Source organism: Lactuca serriola, chromosome 7 (genome assembly GCF_051521515.1).
Source record: "Lactuca serriola cultivar US96UC23 chromosome 7, Lser_US96UC23_V15, whole genome shotgun sequence".
In the NCBI taxonomy this organism is placed as follows: Eukaryota; Viridiplantae; Streptophyta; class Magnoliopsida; order Asterales; family Asteraceae; genus Lactuca; species Lactuca serriola.
In genome coordinates, this window is record NC_136414.1 from 133663964 (window position 1) to 133680938 (window position 16975).

General features: G+C 36.3%; 1 protein-coding gene across 1 annotated transcript; it reads right to left on the bottom strand.

The window, feature by feature from the left end:
• Positions 1-4681: 4681 nt before the first annotated feature.
• Positions 4682-6187, bottom strand: LOC145062858 (peroxisomal 2,4-dienoyl-CoA reductase [(3E)-enoyl-CoA-producing]-like). Its single transcript, XM_079010447.1, has 4 exons — positions 5912-6187; positions 5540-5699; positions 5046-5444; positions 4682-4961 (listed from the first exon to the last, which is right to left on the bottom strand). Exons 1-4 carry the CDS (start codon positions 6095-6097, stop codon positions 4807-4809), a joined length of 900 nt encoding a protein of 299 aa, XP_078866573.1. The 5' UTR covers positions 6098-6187; the 3' UTR covers positions 4682-4806.
• Positions 6188-16975: the final 10788 nt, after the last annotated feature.

The window sequence follows — 16975 nt, forward strand, 5'->3', positions numbered from 1 at the left end:
TTTAAGTAGGGGAGAATTGTAACATCCTGTTTCAGATCGTTGGTGGTTTAAGGCTAGTGGGCCGTAACCCGGGCATGAGAAGGTTTTGAGGCTTTGAAGGAGAAAGGTTTAGGCCCTTTTTGAATATGGATAAGGTAGGTTGTGCGATAAAAAGGGTCTAGGCTGTGCTTTAGAGCCCAAGAGTACCGGTAAAGGCGTTGGCTCGGTCTTTTATGAATTTTAGGCTTTTGTTCGTGGAACTTTAAGGTTGTGATGAATTTCTAGAAGTGTAGGGCTTCTCTCCACCTTTCCGTGGATATAAGGTTTGTTGGAAACAGACTTATAACGAGGAAGATATGATAGTTTGAAGTTTTGGCAAGTTTAGTCCTTATTAAGAAATGGGTGGCAATTGGGTATGCGGGGCGTACACTTGTGTACGACTAGCGTACTCATGCGCTTTGCATGATTGCGGAGGCCGCCTAGTACGTTGGGGGTACCAGAGGGTATGCTGGGCGTACTAGGTCCAGAAAGAAAGCTTAATATTTTTAGGTGACCCTATTTAAGGAAGATGATGGCCTCATTTTCAGCCAACATTTCCAGTCTCCAAGCCCTCTCAAACCCTAATCTCATTTCCCCTAGCTTGTGTGAGTGTGGAGGCTCATTTGAGTGTTCTTGGTGAAGCTCTTGGTGAAGAAGGAGCCTTGAAAGAGGATAGTTTGTGCTTCTAGCTTTTGGATCTGAGTTCTACTCTTGTTGGTGCATCTTCCAGAGGTATCAAGTTCGAAACTTGCTCATGGTTGTGATAGTTTTGGTTTTGGGTCCTTTTTTAGGGTTTTATGTCCCAAGATTGGAGCTTTGTGAGTTTGGTGAACTCTAGAGTAAATCTCCTGTCCTTTTAAGTTTATTGGGTTACCTTGATTCATAAAAATGAGAACTTGGTTTTCTAGACCTCTTCATGCATGTGTTAGGATGATTTAAGAGAGTCATAATGGTTATTTTTGGAAGTTGGGTCCCATTAAAACATGCAAACTGATAAAGTCGCCAACTTTATCAGTTAGGAGCTTGTAACGAAGCTTCCCTGAGGATTAGATGCTTTGGGCTAAAGTGGTTAAGTCGAAAATAGAGTTTTTGGACCCGATCCGTACGTCCTGCCTAAGTCCTAGTACGCCCCGCATACGGGTCTAGTTTCCCCGATCAGGAATCGCGTGTACGTTGAGCGTACCAGGGGAGGTACGCCCCGCATAGTATTGTTGTGGGCTTGTTGCGTTTTGGGCTTCGTATCCTTGGGTTGTTTTGTTTGGACTTTCTGTTTGGGCCTCTGGGCCATCTGAGATTATTGTTGGGCTAAGAGAAGCTTTGGGCTTAGGATAAGGACCATATATGGGTTGGGCCTAATTTGGGAAATGGGCCATTAGTGGGCCTTTTGTGGACCTCTTGGTTGGGCCTTGGTGGGCCCATTGTGTTTGGGTCATTGTGAGCCTGTTTGGTTGGGGCCATCCTTGGGGCGTAGTGTTGGGGTGTAGCCTTGTATAGTTTTTGATTATGGTGTTGGGTTTTTTTGGCCCAGTTCAGGAGCCAGTGTATGGCAGCAACGGCAGTTTAGGATTTCTTGTGTAGCGGTTGAGGTGAGTCTTCTCACTATACTTTCCTGTGTGGTAATGCGTGAGTGGCCGGAGGGTCTTATTTGTGTTATTGACCGTAGGGTCTTATTTATGTTGTTAACCGGAGGGTCTTATTTATATTATTGACCTGAGGGTCTTATTTGTATTACTGACCGGAGGGTCTTTATGTGCTTTCTATGTTATTATGCATTTTGTCTTTGTGACTTATGCTGTTATATTATTCTGTATATATGTTGAGCTGTGACCGGAGGGTCTATACCGAGACGTGGGACCGGATGGCCTTCACTGAGACACATGACCAGAGGGTCCTTATCGAGATATAGCCATGAGAGGATTAGTATTTGTGTATGTGGTATTTTGGGAAACTCAGTAGGCTTCGTGCTTACCGTGTCGATTTAAATGTGTTCCAGGTACTTCTGTAGATCTCGGGAAGGCGGAGGCATGATTGTGCATATCCGTCGGCTTATGAAGATTTGAGGATTTTGGGATATTCTAATATTGTTTCGATAATAACTTACAATTTATGTGATGACTTGAATTTATGAGTAATATTTTGAGAATTAAAAATGTAAAATTTGTCTTGAAATTTGAGGTGTTACAAGAAGTTAAAAAGAAGAAATCTTAGGGAAGAGAAGAAGAAGAAGATTTCTCGAAAGAAGATCAACAAAAGAACAAGACTTAAAATTCTGAAGAAAACTTATCTGATAAAAATCTAGCTTTTCAGCATTGTATGAAACCACCGATCCCACAATTATACCACATCTAAAGGGATCTGGAGTTTGGAAGAAAAAAGTTAAGTTGAAGATGAGTCCCACATTCACCAACTAAAAATCTGGTTGGGCACAATCGAGCCAAAGGCTTTAAAAAAAAGGTCGGCTTTCTGGGAGGCAACCCGACGAGTATTTTATATATATATATATATATATATATATATATATATATATATATATATATATATATATATATATTCTGCTTTTAATAAAGAGTGGTTGCAGTTCCAAGCAAGCTTGGGGAAACCAGAGGATCTTCTAAGTTGCTGAAAATCAGATTTTTCGTCAATAAATTTGTCAAAACCAGAACTTTCTGTAACATATCAGGTGCATTCTTTCATAGCTGCAACATTTTGTGTTTATATACTTTTTTGAGTTGTTCATTCTTCTCTGAGTATTAAGTACAATGCATCATTTTAAACTTAGGAGTCAGTTAGTTAAAATTTTGCATTTTTTGATTTTGCACTTTTTATTAAAAAAAAATAATTTTTTTTAGTTTTTCAGTTAAATTTTTCGTTTCCTTTTTGCATTTTATTTTCTGCATTGCATTTGCATAAAAATATTAGAAAAAAAAATCCAAAAATATTTTTATTTTCTATGTTTCTACATTATAAAAAAAAACCAAAAAGATTTTATTTTTAGTTATTTTAATGTATATTTTCTACATAAAAAATGAAAAATTATTAAGAAAAAAATTACATGATATATAGAAGTTATTTACATTCGATAGCTTTGTAAAGATAAAGTGTGATTGGAACTAAAAATAATAGTTTCATTACAACCAAATATAAGAATTATCTTTTCAAAATCAGAAAGTACTTTAAACGTTACATGATACGAACCAACGTAAGAGGCGGAAATTTATACAATAGAAGTATGTGATGAAACCAAATAGTGTTTTAAAATTGATTTCTTTTAATGCCTTAAAAAGAACCTAGATTGATATATAAAATAACGATTTAGTATCATTGATTTTATGCTTAGATATGATCATTGTGAATTATCTTAAATTCTTAAATACAAATTTTAAACATCAAAACGAAATTTATTTGAATTTTAATTTAAATTATTAATCCTGATTTGTTGCCTAGAATTGATTATTTATTGTTATTCAATTTACTATCTTTATATATCATTATAAATGGATAATATATCAACCTTCCTGGTCTACATAAACAATTCTAGCAAAATGCTGGTATAACCTCTCATTTCAACAATTTTAAAGAATCAAGATATTTCACATAAATGACACCAAAGTGACCGATATTTCTTTTCTATTGTTGGAATGTCTTGTCCCATAATAAGAATCGAACTTTTTTTTTGGTGCGTTGGTAGCAGCAGCAGTATATGTTTAATGATAGACTGTGATTTTGTAACCACATTATAAGGCAAAAAATAACCACCTAACATATGAAATGAAATATTTGGTTCTAATTTCTGCATACCCCGGATATCTTCCTACCTTATTATAATCCTCCGAAGTCCTGTCACAGCTTTCACGGACCTTCTCATTTCAAACAAACAAAAAAAAATTACTATCTTTGTATTGTGGAGTACTAGTATATAGCTTTTAAATGGAATAGTGTTAAGACTGTACCTTGATTACATATAATATTAAACTCATCCATTCCATTCGTAGATAGTTAAGTTTTCTATATCTATCAGATGTTAAGTTTTCTGTGATACTATTGCAATACTAAGTAACTAGATTCCTTGTAAAATAGTTAGATAGATAATCATTAATCCCCACCTATATGTTAGCATTTTATTTACCAATATGTTAGCATTGCCATCAATCAATGTGTAGTGTGGATTTCAAGTTTAGGCCTTTGTTGTGTGGTGTCTTATGTTCTTTACTATTTAATGGTATTCTACAATGAAATTATCTTGATTCCTTTTTATGATTGTGTTTATTTCTCATCTAGTTTCCTAGCTTTGTTTAGTGTAATTTCTTACATTAGTTTGATTCCAAACCAATCATCATCTTCAACATCAACACAGCAATATCCATTGTCTAATTAGCATCCACATAACTTTTCATACAATAAAAACTATATTAATTTTATGCATACCGTTTTATCAATTTTTAATTCAATGCATAGACTAGGATTACCCTATCCTATTTGTACAAAGCTTCAAAGAACATCCTTGCAGAGCACCATGTTGCTTGGTGTATAGATTGGATGAATTTTGCAGTAAAATACAATGAATATTTAGGCTCAAGACTCGCATTAAAGTCCATTTTAGAAAATAACTGTCTCTGTGTCTCTGTCTCAGTGAGAAGGATTGATTCACTTCATAACATAAATATAAACATAAACATAATAGTGACATAACCTTATCAAATATCATATAACATAATAATACATATTAAATCCATGTCACAAATTAAATTCTTCTTATTAACAAATAACATCCAATAAGAATGGCATTCCCTAGAGTTTACTAGAAGGTACCCCAGTTGGCGCCTGTCTGGCTCGCTTTTCTACTACCCGAGAAAGCATTTTGACTTCCTCCTTTGGTAAATGACGTGGCCGGCTCAGCCACAGTCCTCCATCAACAACAAGTGTCGTCCCATTCACATATTTACCTTCAATTCATGTCATAAAAAATACATTGATTTCTTAATAATAATAAAAAAAAAAAAATTCAAGAATAAGGTTGGTTTACAAACCAGCATCCGAAGCAAGATAGAGGGCTGCAACAGCAATATCCCATTTCTCCCCAAGTTTGAACAGTGGCATAACATCGCTACTTCTCATGCTGTTTATCTCCTCCGGCCCAAGCTTCCTCATTCCAGGGGTATCGTTTATCGGTCCAGGTGCAATTCCATTCACCCGTATGTCATAATCAGTACCCCATTCCAGAGCCAAATTTCTTGTAATCGCGTCTACAGCTGCCTTAGCAGCAGATACATGAATTTGATACCATGATGCTGTGTAGTGTAGGGTGGCACTGATGTTCAAAATCAATCCCCCCTTATCTGATTCTTTTCTTCCTGCTCCTCCTTTCTTAAGATACTTCAGTGCTTCCCGGCACATGGTGAATGTGCCAACAGAATCGATGTCCATAACTGGATCAACAAATTAAGGAAAACATATTATGCAAATGGAGAATTAGGGATCGTTTAAGCAATTGATGAATTAGCATGAATTTGTAGCGCAAAACCTGTACGAAAGCCATTTGGAGATAGATCTTCTGGTGACACCAGGAAATTGCCAGCTGCAGCATTCACAAGAATATCGAGCCTTCCGAAGTGCTCAATGGTTGATTCCACTACTCTCTTTGCATCTTCTTGGTTGCGAACATCACCCGCAAAACCAGCAGCCTGCAGAAGCGATACCATAAAACAAAATAGATAGATTCAAATTCGACATTTATTTATTTATAAACGGACACAAGGAACTGGATGATCGGAAATGGAAGTGATGAATGAATTCAGAAACGGCTTAATCGGTAGGTAATACTGAAACCAAACCCTAGTGTGAGTGGTGCTCGTTAGCTGAGAGAAAAAAAGGAGTAGGTGGTAGGTAAGAATACCGGAATACCGAGAGAGCGGAGGGAGGAGACGGCAGCGTCAACTATGGCTTTGCGGCGGCCCATGATGGCGATGGAAGCGCCATGTTTACCGAACTGTGTGGAAATCTCGAATCCGATGCCAGAAGCTCCTCCGGTCAAAAGGGCTACCTTCCCTTTCAGAATCTCTGGCTTGAAAGGCGACTCCATTGGTTCCGTTTCACAACTCACAAGTCAAAAACTGAACAGAATCTTGGACCTTTATTATACGATGACTGAGATCGAGATGATTCAGCCGACCAAAACGGTATGAAAAAAATATCTTTCCAAGTTATACCAATCAACTCTTGTGCAAATACAAAAATGCACATTTAGTCCTTGTTTTTTAAAATTATTTCAGATCCTCTCTTATTTGATTAAAAGTTGAATACTGTATCTTTTATTGGTTTAAATTTGTACGATTCATCTCTTGCATGACATGAGAACTATATTGCCCTTGTTTATGTTCTTTTTGACCGTTTTTTTTTATTAATTATAACATTTAAAAAAGAGTTGGGCTCTCTCTCTCTCTCCACCATTTGCCATCATCGTCTCCCTCCTCATCCCAATTCTCTCGTAACAAAACCCACCATAAACTGTGCTTCGTATTTATAAAATACCATGCTTACATCTTAAAGGCTTTATGAAAGATCACAGGAGTGAACTTTTAGGTTGCACTCAAACTACCATTTACCTTCATTTTAGCTTAGCACATATGAACAAAGATTATAGAAAGATGGATTCCAATCGCATGGTTCGAAGATCGGATTCTTGAGCTACTACATAGGAGTTATGATAGATTGCTAGAAAATATATAATAGCATAGATTTCATTTAAAGTTGCATTGTATGGAAAAAGTTTTTTCCGCATTTATAAATAAATAAAATTTTGTTTTACTTTATTTTATATCTCCTTGCAACGGCATTTATGGAAAATTGATGTTTGTATGTTTCTAGCAATAATGGAAATATGAATTTGATTCTTTCATTTGTGGTAGTGTCTAAATTTATCAAATAAGAAAAGATTCTCATCACCCAAGTTTCAACTGGACCGAAACTTGGAATCATGCAAGTTGTATGATGAATGAGAATTTTCATCTTTGGAAAATTAAGACTAATTCCTTGTTCACGTGTATATGTGAATCAAGTGAAGGACAAAGAGATCGAGTACACATTCTTATGCACTGGTCAAAGTCCACCACAAAAGATCGATAAGACTATTCGTCATTATTTACTAAAGCTTAGTAAATATGGTTATACTTTCAAGTTTAAGTATAATTCTGAAACATTGGAAAATTTTCGATGTATGGCAGAGCGAATGAGAAGAATCAAATTAGGCAGAAAGATAAAAGTATCTCAAATCTGAAAAGATGGGAAAGTACTTTAGTATCATGTTTTGTGATCATCTTAATGATTAAGAAATCATATCACAATTAGTCCTCTAATGACATCTTAGTGCATTCCTATGGCTAAGAAGAGGAATCTTGAATTGTTGAAATGGTTAAATCAAGAAGATGAGTCATACTTCGTTCCAAAACAATTCGTAGAGTCATACTCCAAGATTGTAACTTGAGTGACACATCTTAAAGAAGGTTTATAGCACTTGTCAAATGTAAGAGTAAAATTTTTTCTACTTTTGTACATTTGAAATTGGTAAGTTGTGATGTTTTGGATAAAGCAAAGACCAACTAAGGCCAATTGTGTGAAGTGTTTGTCTTGATAAAGAATCTGCACTATCTCTTGAATATTTGTCTGGCAAGGAGTGGTTCTTGGCAAGAGAGTCTTATATGTCAAGAGGACAATGGGAGTCTTAAAGATCCTGAAAGAGTTTCAAGAACTAATCAAGGATAAAACCTGTAGTTTATCAATAGCACATGACTTGAGGTTTATAACCTATCGTGTTGACTATTCCTATTTCTGTGCCTATTCCAGTTAAAGTTGGCTTTGCATATGAGTTGTAACGCCTGCGTTTCCAGGATAGGCATTTTCGTTGATGTAATAGTCTAGGTTAACCTTTGTAATTCTTTTAAAGTATTAATGATGAAATATTTGGGTATTATGTGTTTTATGCTTAGTTGTGTGGCTTAATTGAATTAAGAATAAAATAAGCGTCAAAATTAAAGTGTGAGATAAGCCCGATATCTTTTCATAAAGTTATAGTGGTCGAAACAAGGATTCCGGAGATATAAGGAATGTCGAAATCCGAGTTATAATGAATAAGTTATGACCTGTCGAAGTTTCGCGATAGAACCGGCACGACGCCGAATGACGTAAAATATGAATTTAAGATAGAGCGATATCTATCCTTAGTGAGCTAAACGAAAGTCGTAGGGTTCGTTAAACTGAGAGCGTGCATGAAAAGAACGCCCAAATATGACTTCGTATGAGGAAGTTAGGATTTTTCGAAGTTTCGACTTAGCGGTATGCAGCCCGAATACTCGAAATAGAGATCGAGTGATATTTAGCCAAAATTTTCTAAATGAGAATTGAAGATCTCATTTATAGTAGTCCAACGATAAAAATACAGACGAAAACGGAGTTCAGATGAAGGAGTTATGAATTTCGAACAGAGTTTTCATGTCCCAGCCTACTAAAATACTATATAAGTAATATACTTATAATATATTAAAAATCAATTCAAAATTAGCCAATGGAGTCTAAACGAGAGTTGTAGAGCATAATCTCACCTTCACGTCGATATAAAGAACGTCGAAAACGGAGTTCGTATGCGAATGTTATGAATTTCTAAAGTTCGGGGCGCGAACTCCAAAGCTGTGTCAGAGACCACGACGTGGCAAGTCTTCTGACACCTCCGGGAGTCCCCCAGACGTAACTTGCGATGACGTATGCAGTGACGACCAAGCCCACAACGTGGCAAGGGCCAAATTTGCCCAATAAATAGATTTGAAGGGCCAGCCGTTTAGGGTTGCTATTTTCTCTCCTCTCTCTCCCGTTTTATCTCGATTTACGTGCAAGAAATATCCCAAAGCAAGTCCCGAAGCCCCGAAGATCCCGAGAAGTGCAATTCCCGAGCTGAAGCTCTGCCCGCGAGGAGTCCGGTTTTTGTGAAGATCTTCCAGATCTACCGAAGAATACTACTTCTACAAGCCGTAATGCTTTCTGATCATCTTCTGATCAAGTGAGTGTGTAGTTACTTTCTTCTACCACATAATTATGAAGTATTTTATACGAAATACGTGTTATGTGTATATTTTGTTGTTATATGTGTGAATGTATATTCACTTTCTTCTATCTCATGGATATGATTTATTCTCTATGAAATATGTGTTATGTGTATGTGTCTCATCTTTTATCTGGAATGTGTTTTGAATGAACATACTATACAGGTTTTAAATATGTATAAAAATGTATATTTTATCTACTAAAATGTTGAGTAGAACATGGGTAGATAGTTTTCTTCTGATAAAAAGATGAGAGGCCTCGATGTTTTTGATTTAGTCATCTAGCGGAGTTTAGATAACGACCACAGACTTTTCTAGACAGTCCTGTGGAACGCTAGCAGGCTCACCACCTGTAGGTGTTAATGAACTTGGGTGTTCATTCGCTGTACTCCATCCCCCTCATGGTTGCCTTATTTGACTTATATTGCTGAGAAACCCCCGAAGCATGTGTTGTCGCCCCGATGAAATATTCTTAGACTGGGTCCCTTATGTTAGTTGTCTTAGGGATGTAAAGTGAGAATAACGGGAATGGGTAATTGGGTTATTGTTGGTTGGTGGAATTAAATATAATTATTTAATGTGGGTTGAAAACCCTATATGCTCACCAGGCTTCCAAGCCTGACCCACTCAGTTTCTTTGTATTACAGGTAGTGGCGCCAGAGCATAAGTTAGATGACTTGTCAAGTTATTTTTGGATTATAGACCTGTTGTTGTAAATAACTGTTGTAAGGTCTGTATTGAAATGTTTATGCTTTTGGTCTGTTTATCGAAACATGACATCCCGAGTATTGTAATATAATGAAAAATACATTTCTCTAAGAAATGCTTTGGTAAATCTTATTTTATCATATTTGGTTTTGGGAACGAATTCCACAACTCTTTTAATCAAAGGATTACTATGAAATTATTTTAAAAGCATAAATTAAACCGGTCTTTTCTGGCCGTGATTTTGGGGATGTCACATGAGTTCTGAGAGTTCTCAATTGGTTGCATAACAACTTGGAAGCAATGGCAGACTCTTGTGCTGTCAGGTGGCAAGAAGTTAAGACTGCACAAGTTCAGTCCATATGAGTTTGGATTTGTCACTAACCTTGTCTTGTGATTATGGTTTTGACAAATTCACATATATAGGAACACATACACCGTAAAATCTAAGTGTCATAAGGTTTCTCTCCGATTCATGAAAATGTTGGTGAGGAAACTCTTTCACTAAGTGATTTTAAGTAGATAGCAGTTGTGATATTTGCATTCTCAAAGTCATTGGTGGAGCGTGTGTGGTTAACCGGCACACTAACATGGACTTATGAGAAATTGCAAAAGTCTAAAAAATTGTGACTATGATTATGGTATCCCTTTTCATAGTTCTAAAATTGTTTAGACACACATGTGTGTTATCCTAGGAAATGTGTATGACTTTGATAAAGTTTTATCAAAGCATCTCGTATTAGAAATTTGAACTTTGTTAAGAAAGTCAATAAAGTATTGATTTCTTGAAGTCCAGCTGATTTCTGAGTACATGTCAAAGCTAGTGGGAGGATAAGTGTTATGCTAATAATCTTCATGTTAGTGGGAACATGATAATTATAATAAGTGTTGCAAGTTAGCAATGTTAATTATAGAAAACAAAAGTTTCAATTGGGAAAAGTTGTTTTGCTATATTTAAGGGAGAGGAAATTAAACTTCATTTCAATTCTAAAAGCTTAGATTGAGATTTTAATCATCTTTAGTCAAGGATATATATATATATATATATATATATATATATATATATATATATATATATGAATTTTATGTTGGAATGGTTCAACATAAGGAAATTATATATATATATATATATATATATATATATATGTATATGTATATGTATATGTATATATATATATATATATATATATATATATATATTGCGTTCTCAAATTCGATTATGATTACGACATCCCTCTTCATAGTCGAATTATGAAAACATGGAAAATAAAAAATATTGTAGCAAAAGACTGATCTAGAATCATGTCTTTATGTGAGACATCATGAATCGTGTCCCATATGCTTCAGATATAGGATCGATTGCATGTGCTATAATATTCATCTGTTCTAAATTCTTCCAAATGCTTATGGCATTAAGAGGGAAAAAGTACTAGAACTGGAATAAATTGATTAAGCAATTGTCGAGGACAATCTAAGGTTTACCAAAGATTGGTTGTTCATGGACAGTTGAAAGTATGGTGTAAATTTTTGGAAAGGACCATATTAACATATTTTGTAAAGAGGCAACTCTTGTTCAGAAGTGATAGTCAAAATGGGAATATGGAAATGTTTCCATATATGGAAGCTATTCATTAAATCTGTGTAAGATTAGGAAACTCAATGCAAGAAGGATGTTCAAAGCAATGTACTTTGAATTTGAGACTTCGTTTCCATGGAATGATCTCCATTGGAATACTTTGTAATGTCTATTGCCAAGTCTTTGTGACTTTGTGCATAGTCATTACGAGAGGATCAATGCATATAAGTTTAGAATCTAACAGATTTCGGTAAATGGCAGGAATTTGGAATTCTTATATTTATGGTAAGGATTTGGGATTGTGAAATGAGAATCATTGAAATTATGTTCAATTGATCTATTCGACAAAGTAAGGATCATAGAAAAACATAGTGTGCATACTTGGTGTATGGAATAATTATAGTTTGGATAAACATAGTGTGCATGCTTAGAGCATGGCATGACTATTGTTTTAATTCAAGTATTAAGTTGATTATTTGAAACATTATGCAATGAATAATGTGTAATCAATATGGTGATAAATAAAAGGTGTTCTATTTATATTCATAAGTTCTGAGACCATATTGGATTCGATTATTCTTGTGTTTCACTTTGCATGTTTTGACTTCCAGAATAACTAGGTTATTCTTCTCGAATGACTAAGTTATTCAAACCATCCACAATCGGTCATATGTTGGAAGTAGGTATGAATCAAGACTGTCATGAAGTTGGCTTGTAGATGTCTAAGGTGTTGGACATAGCAAGAGTTGCTACAACATTCATGAGTGCTCATAAGTTCTAAGTATTGGATTAAACCCACGCTCATTTGAATCACTTCATGGATTTTATCACGAGTGATCATGAGATGATAATATCTTATATTCTTCAAACCTAGAGATATGAGTTGTTGACTATGAGTTGGTCATACATTATTGTACGAAAACGCATTGGTAACTTGATGTTATAAATGATTCAACGAGTAGTAGAACAAGCATATGAGTCAAATTTTATCCATTCCTTTTACCCATGAAGGGATAAAAGTGATATATGTGGGCCCCTCGATGATTTAGTGATGACACCCCTAAGTGCTTGGCCAAGCTTGGACTGATCTGATTTGTTCAATTAGTCAGACGTCATAAATCAGAAATCGGGAAACAACAAATGGACAGAGAGAATGATTATAATGCATGTCCCAGTCTATATGATATCTAGAATGGAGGAATATATGATCCCTTATCTAATAGACAAGTCATTGACTAGGTCAGAGTGCGACAGTGGCTTTAAGAGCTACAATTGCTAGTTGGGTTTGGATTCATATGCAATAATAATTTTAGACTTATCCAAGTGGGAGACTATTGGATTAGTGTCTAAGTCCATAACTAAAATTGGTATGTACTTGACCCGATTTGGCATGGTTCATTTTTATTGCATGGCATCGGAACAATTGGATAGACAAAATGAGAAAAAAGGATACTTATGATTTATATTAATATATTATAAGTTCTAATATATTAATATGAAATCACATTATTTAATTAGTATTGATCAAAAATTAATTTAGAATTAATTTAGTGATAAAAATGAACTAATTAAATATGGACTCTTATATACATACATACATATATATATATATATATATATATATATATATATATATATATATATATATATATATATATATATATATATATATAGGATGGGCTAAGTTCATTTAGGTTGGGCTAAGCTTTCATGGATAGTCTATGGAATGTTTAACCCATGGATCCTATGGAAATGAAAGGTCATGGGTATTAGGGTTTACATGAATGTAACCCTAATCCTCCACACTATATAAAGAGGTCCCTAGTTCATGAAATGGGCACTAGTGTGTGTACACAAGAGGGCAAAACCGATTTTAGTGCAAGTATCCTAATTCTCAAGTTATTCCAAGAGTTCTTGGTGTTGTGTGAACCATTTGAGGTGCAACACTTGGGGCACTAAGCTCTTAAAGGTTCAAGACTTCAAGCTCCATCAAAAGGTATGTCATTTTACTAGATTCTTGTAGTATAGTTGCTTCATATTATGCTAGTTAGGATGAAACTTTGGAATATTGAATATTTGCATGTATAATAGAGAAAACATAGATCCAAGGTTTATAGGGTTGCATGTACACTATAGGAGTGTTAGAATGCTCAAAACCCATCAAGAAGCGCATAGGCCAACTCCAAAAGGTTGGAGTTTTGGAGTCATTCGATTTGAAGTGGGATAACACATGTGGATCCTGTTTGCTTGGAAAGATGACCAAGTCACCTTTCACTGGTACTTGTGAAAGGGGTGAAGGTCTGTTGGATCTCATACACACCGATGTGTGTGGACCTTTCAGATCTGCCACAAGGGATGCTAACCGCTTCTATATGACTTTTACTGATGGTTACAATAGATATGGCTATATCTACTTAATCAAGCATAAGTCAGAAACCTTTGAAAAGTTCAAAGAGTTTAAGCAAGAAGTGGAGACTCAATTGGGCAGGAAGATAAAGATGCTCCGATCCGATCGGGTGGTGAGTATCTTAGTATCGAGTTCCAAGACTATCTTAAGGAAAGTGGAATTATTTCACAATTGACGCCACCTAGAACACCACATCTTAATGGTGTGTCTAAGAGGTGCAATCGAACCTTTTTGGACATGGTTCGTTCCATGATGAGTCGGGCTTCGTTACCTATCTCATTCTAGGGGTATGGTGGTATGCCTTGGAGACTGCCGCCCATATCCTTAATCTAGTTCCAACTAAGAAGGTTGCTAAAACACCTCACGAGACGTGGGCAGGGAAGGTTCCCTCGTCAGCACACATCAAGGTTTGGGGTTGCGAGGTTTTCGTAAGACAATAGACTCACGACAAGCTCGAACCTCATAGTGAACGATGTATTTTCATCGGCTACCCGCAGAAGTCCTTTGTGTATCTCTTCTATAGACCAAGTGACAATGTTGTCTTTGTTGCGAGGAGAGGAGTCTTTCGCGAGAGAGAACTCATATGCCATGAGGACAGTGGGAGGCAAATTGACCTTGAAGAGCTTCAAGAGTTAAGTGATGAAGGAACCTCAAACATTGGCACTCAACCTGAGGAGGAAACTCCAATTGAACAGATTAACCAGTCCGTACTTCTGAGACATTCCAGTAGAGTTAGTGTTCCACCTATGTTATATGGTTTTCATATAGCATCTGCGGGTGATACATTTATCAGTGATAGCACATTGATAATTCTGGATGAACCTAACAACTACAAGGAAGCAATGGCAGGCCCTGATTTTGCTAAATGGAAAGAGGCTATGGACAGCGGGATTCACTCCATGTATGACAATCAAGTTTGGAACTTGGTTGACAATGTACCGGGTCGTAAGACAGTCGGGTGCAAATGGATCTTCAAGAAGAAGACCGACATGGTGGGGAAAGTACACACATATAAGGCGCGACTGGTTGCGAAAGGCTTTACTCAAACTCAGGGAGTTAACTTTGATGAGACCTTCTCACCAGTAGCGAAGATTAAATCTATAAGGATTATGCTAGCCATAGCTACATTTCATGACTATGAAATATGGAAAATGGATGTCAAAACCACTTTCCTTAATGGAAAGTTGGTTGAGGATGTTTACATGAGTCAGCCAGAGGGTTTTGTCGATGCAAAGTACCTTAATAGAGTGTGTAAGCTTGAGAAATCCATTTATGGATTGAAACAAGCATCTCACAGATGGAATATTTGTTTCGATGAGAAAGTCAAAGAGTTTGGATTTTCGAGAAGCGAGGATGATTATTGTGTATATGTAAAATCCATTGGGGGTATAGTTAGCTTTTTGGTATTGTATGTCGATGACACACTGCTCATAGGAAACGACATCCGAACCTTGCAGGAAGTGAATTTCTGGCTTGGGAAGTGTTTCGCTATGAAGGATGTTAGAGAAGCTACCTATATCCTAGGGATAAGGATAATGAGAAATAGGAGTAAGAGACTAATAGGACTTAGTCAAAGTACCTACTTGGACACGGTGTTGAAACGTTTCAGCATGGAGAACTCTAAGAAAAGTGACTTACCTATCCAAAGCAATAACAAACTGAGTAAGACTCAGAGTCCGAGTATAGAGGCTGAGATAGCGGAGATGAGTCGAGTACCATATGCTTCTGCAGTTGGCTCGATCATGTATGTTATGACTTGTACTCGCCCTGATATGGATTTTCCTTTGAGCATAGTCGGCAGATATCAAGGGAATCCTGTTAGAGCTCACTGGACTATAGTTAAGAGCATTCTTAAGTACCTGCGGAGGATTAAGGACTGGGTTCTTACCCTCGGTGGGAGTGATGAATAAAGAGTGACAGGGTATTGTGACGCCAACTTTTAGACCAACAGAGATAATTTGCGCTCTCAGTCGGGCTAGGTGTATACCCTAAATGGAGGAGCAGTAACATGGAAAAGTTCCAAGCAAGAGATTGTGGCTGATTCAACATGTGAATCAGATTACATAGAAGCGAGCGAAGCATCGAAAGAGACGATATGGTTGAAGAACTTCATCGGAGACCTTGAAGTTGTGCCAACCATAAAGGAGCCTGTGGAGATTTTCTACGATAATGAAAGCGCAGTTTCCTTAACCAAGGAACCGAGAGATCATGGTAGATCCAGGCATATCAACAGAAAGTACCACTTCATAAGACATCAAGTAGATGAAGGACACCTCGTTATGAAGAGGATATCGTCAGAGAACAACCCAGCAGATCCCCTCACGAAGGGACTGAGTAGGGTTAAGCAGTTGCAGCACGCAAGGGGTGTTGGGCTAATGGACAATATTAGTTTTAGTGATTAGATAAAATGTTTGAAACTTTTAATAGCTAAACTGTAATTGACATTTGATGATTCAATAAAACGAGTTTTATTTATAAGTAAAGTTACTGTATTGTGTCAACTATTTACTATTGTTTCACCTTTGCATGTTTTGACTTCAAGAATAATAAGATTATTCAAACTATCAACATTCGATCATACTTTGGAAGTAGGTATGAGGCTAGATTTTCATGAGTTGGCTTGTAGATTGTCTAAGGCATTAGACATAGCAAAAGTTTGCTACACCATTCATGAGTGCTCCTGAAATAAGATTTAAGTATTCGATTAAACCCACACTCACCTGAATCACTTCATGGAATTTATCACGAGTGATTGTGAGACGACAATATCATATAATCTTCAAACTAAGATATATGAGTTGTTGACTACGAGTTGGTTGTGCATTGATGATACAAAAACGCATCAATAACTTAATGTTATAAAACGTATCGTTGTGCATGGTTTAATGAGTAGTTAGTGAAAGCATATAATGTCGAGGTTTATCTGATACTTTTATCACAAGAGGATTAAAGGAGATATATTGGGACCCTCGATGATTTGTTTTGACTTATGTGTCGGTCCCGGTCAGAACTAAATTGATGTGTTCAGTTATGTTCTATGTCATACAAATCGGAAATCGGTAAACAAACTGTCGGAAAATATGTATGACTATGTTCCATGTATTTGCCCTCATGATATCTTGAAGAAGAGAGGAATATATGATCCATTATCTACAGGACGTGTCACTGACTGGGTCAGAG

What these genes read in the sequence shown, in the direction of transcription:
- LOC145062858 (XM_079010447.1), bottom strand. Translation starts at nt 6,097, where the DNA reads ATGGAGTCGCCTTTCAAGCCAGAGATTCTGAAAGGGAAGGTAGCCCTT. An exon ending in TCCGCTCTCTCGGTATTCCG is followed by an intron (nt 5,700 to 5,911) that starts GTATTCTTACCT and finishes TCGCTTCTGCAG; the next exon opens with GCTGCTGGTTTTGCGGGTGA. An exon ending in CTATCTTGCTTCGGATGCTG is followed by an intron (nt 4,962 to 5,045) that starts GTTTGTAAACCA and finishes CATGAATTGAAG; the next exon opens with GTAAATATGTGAATGGGACG.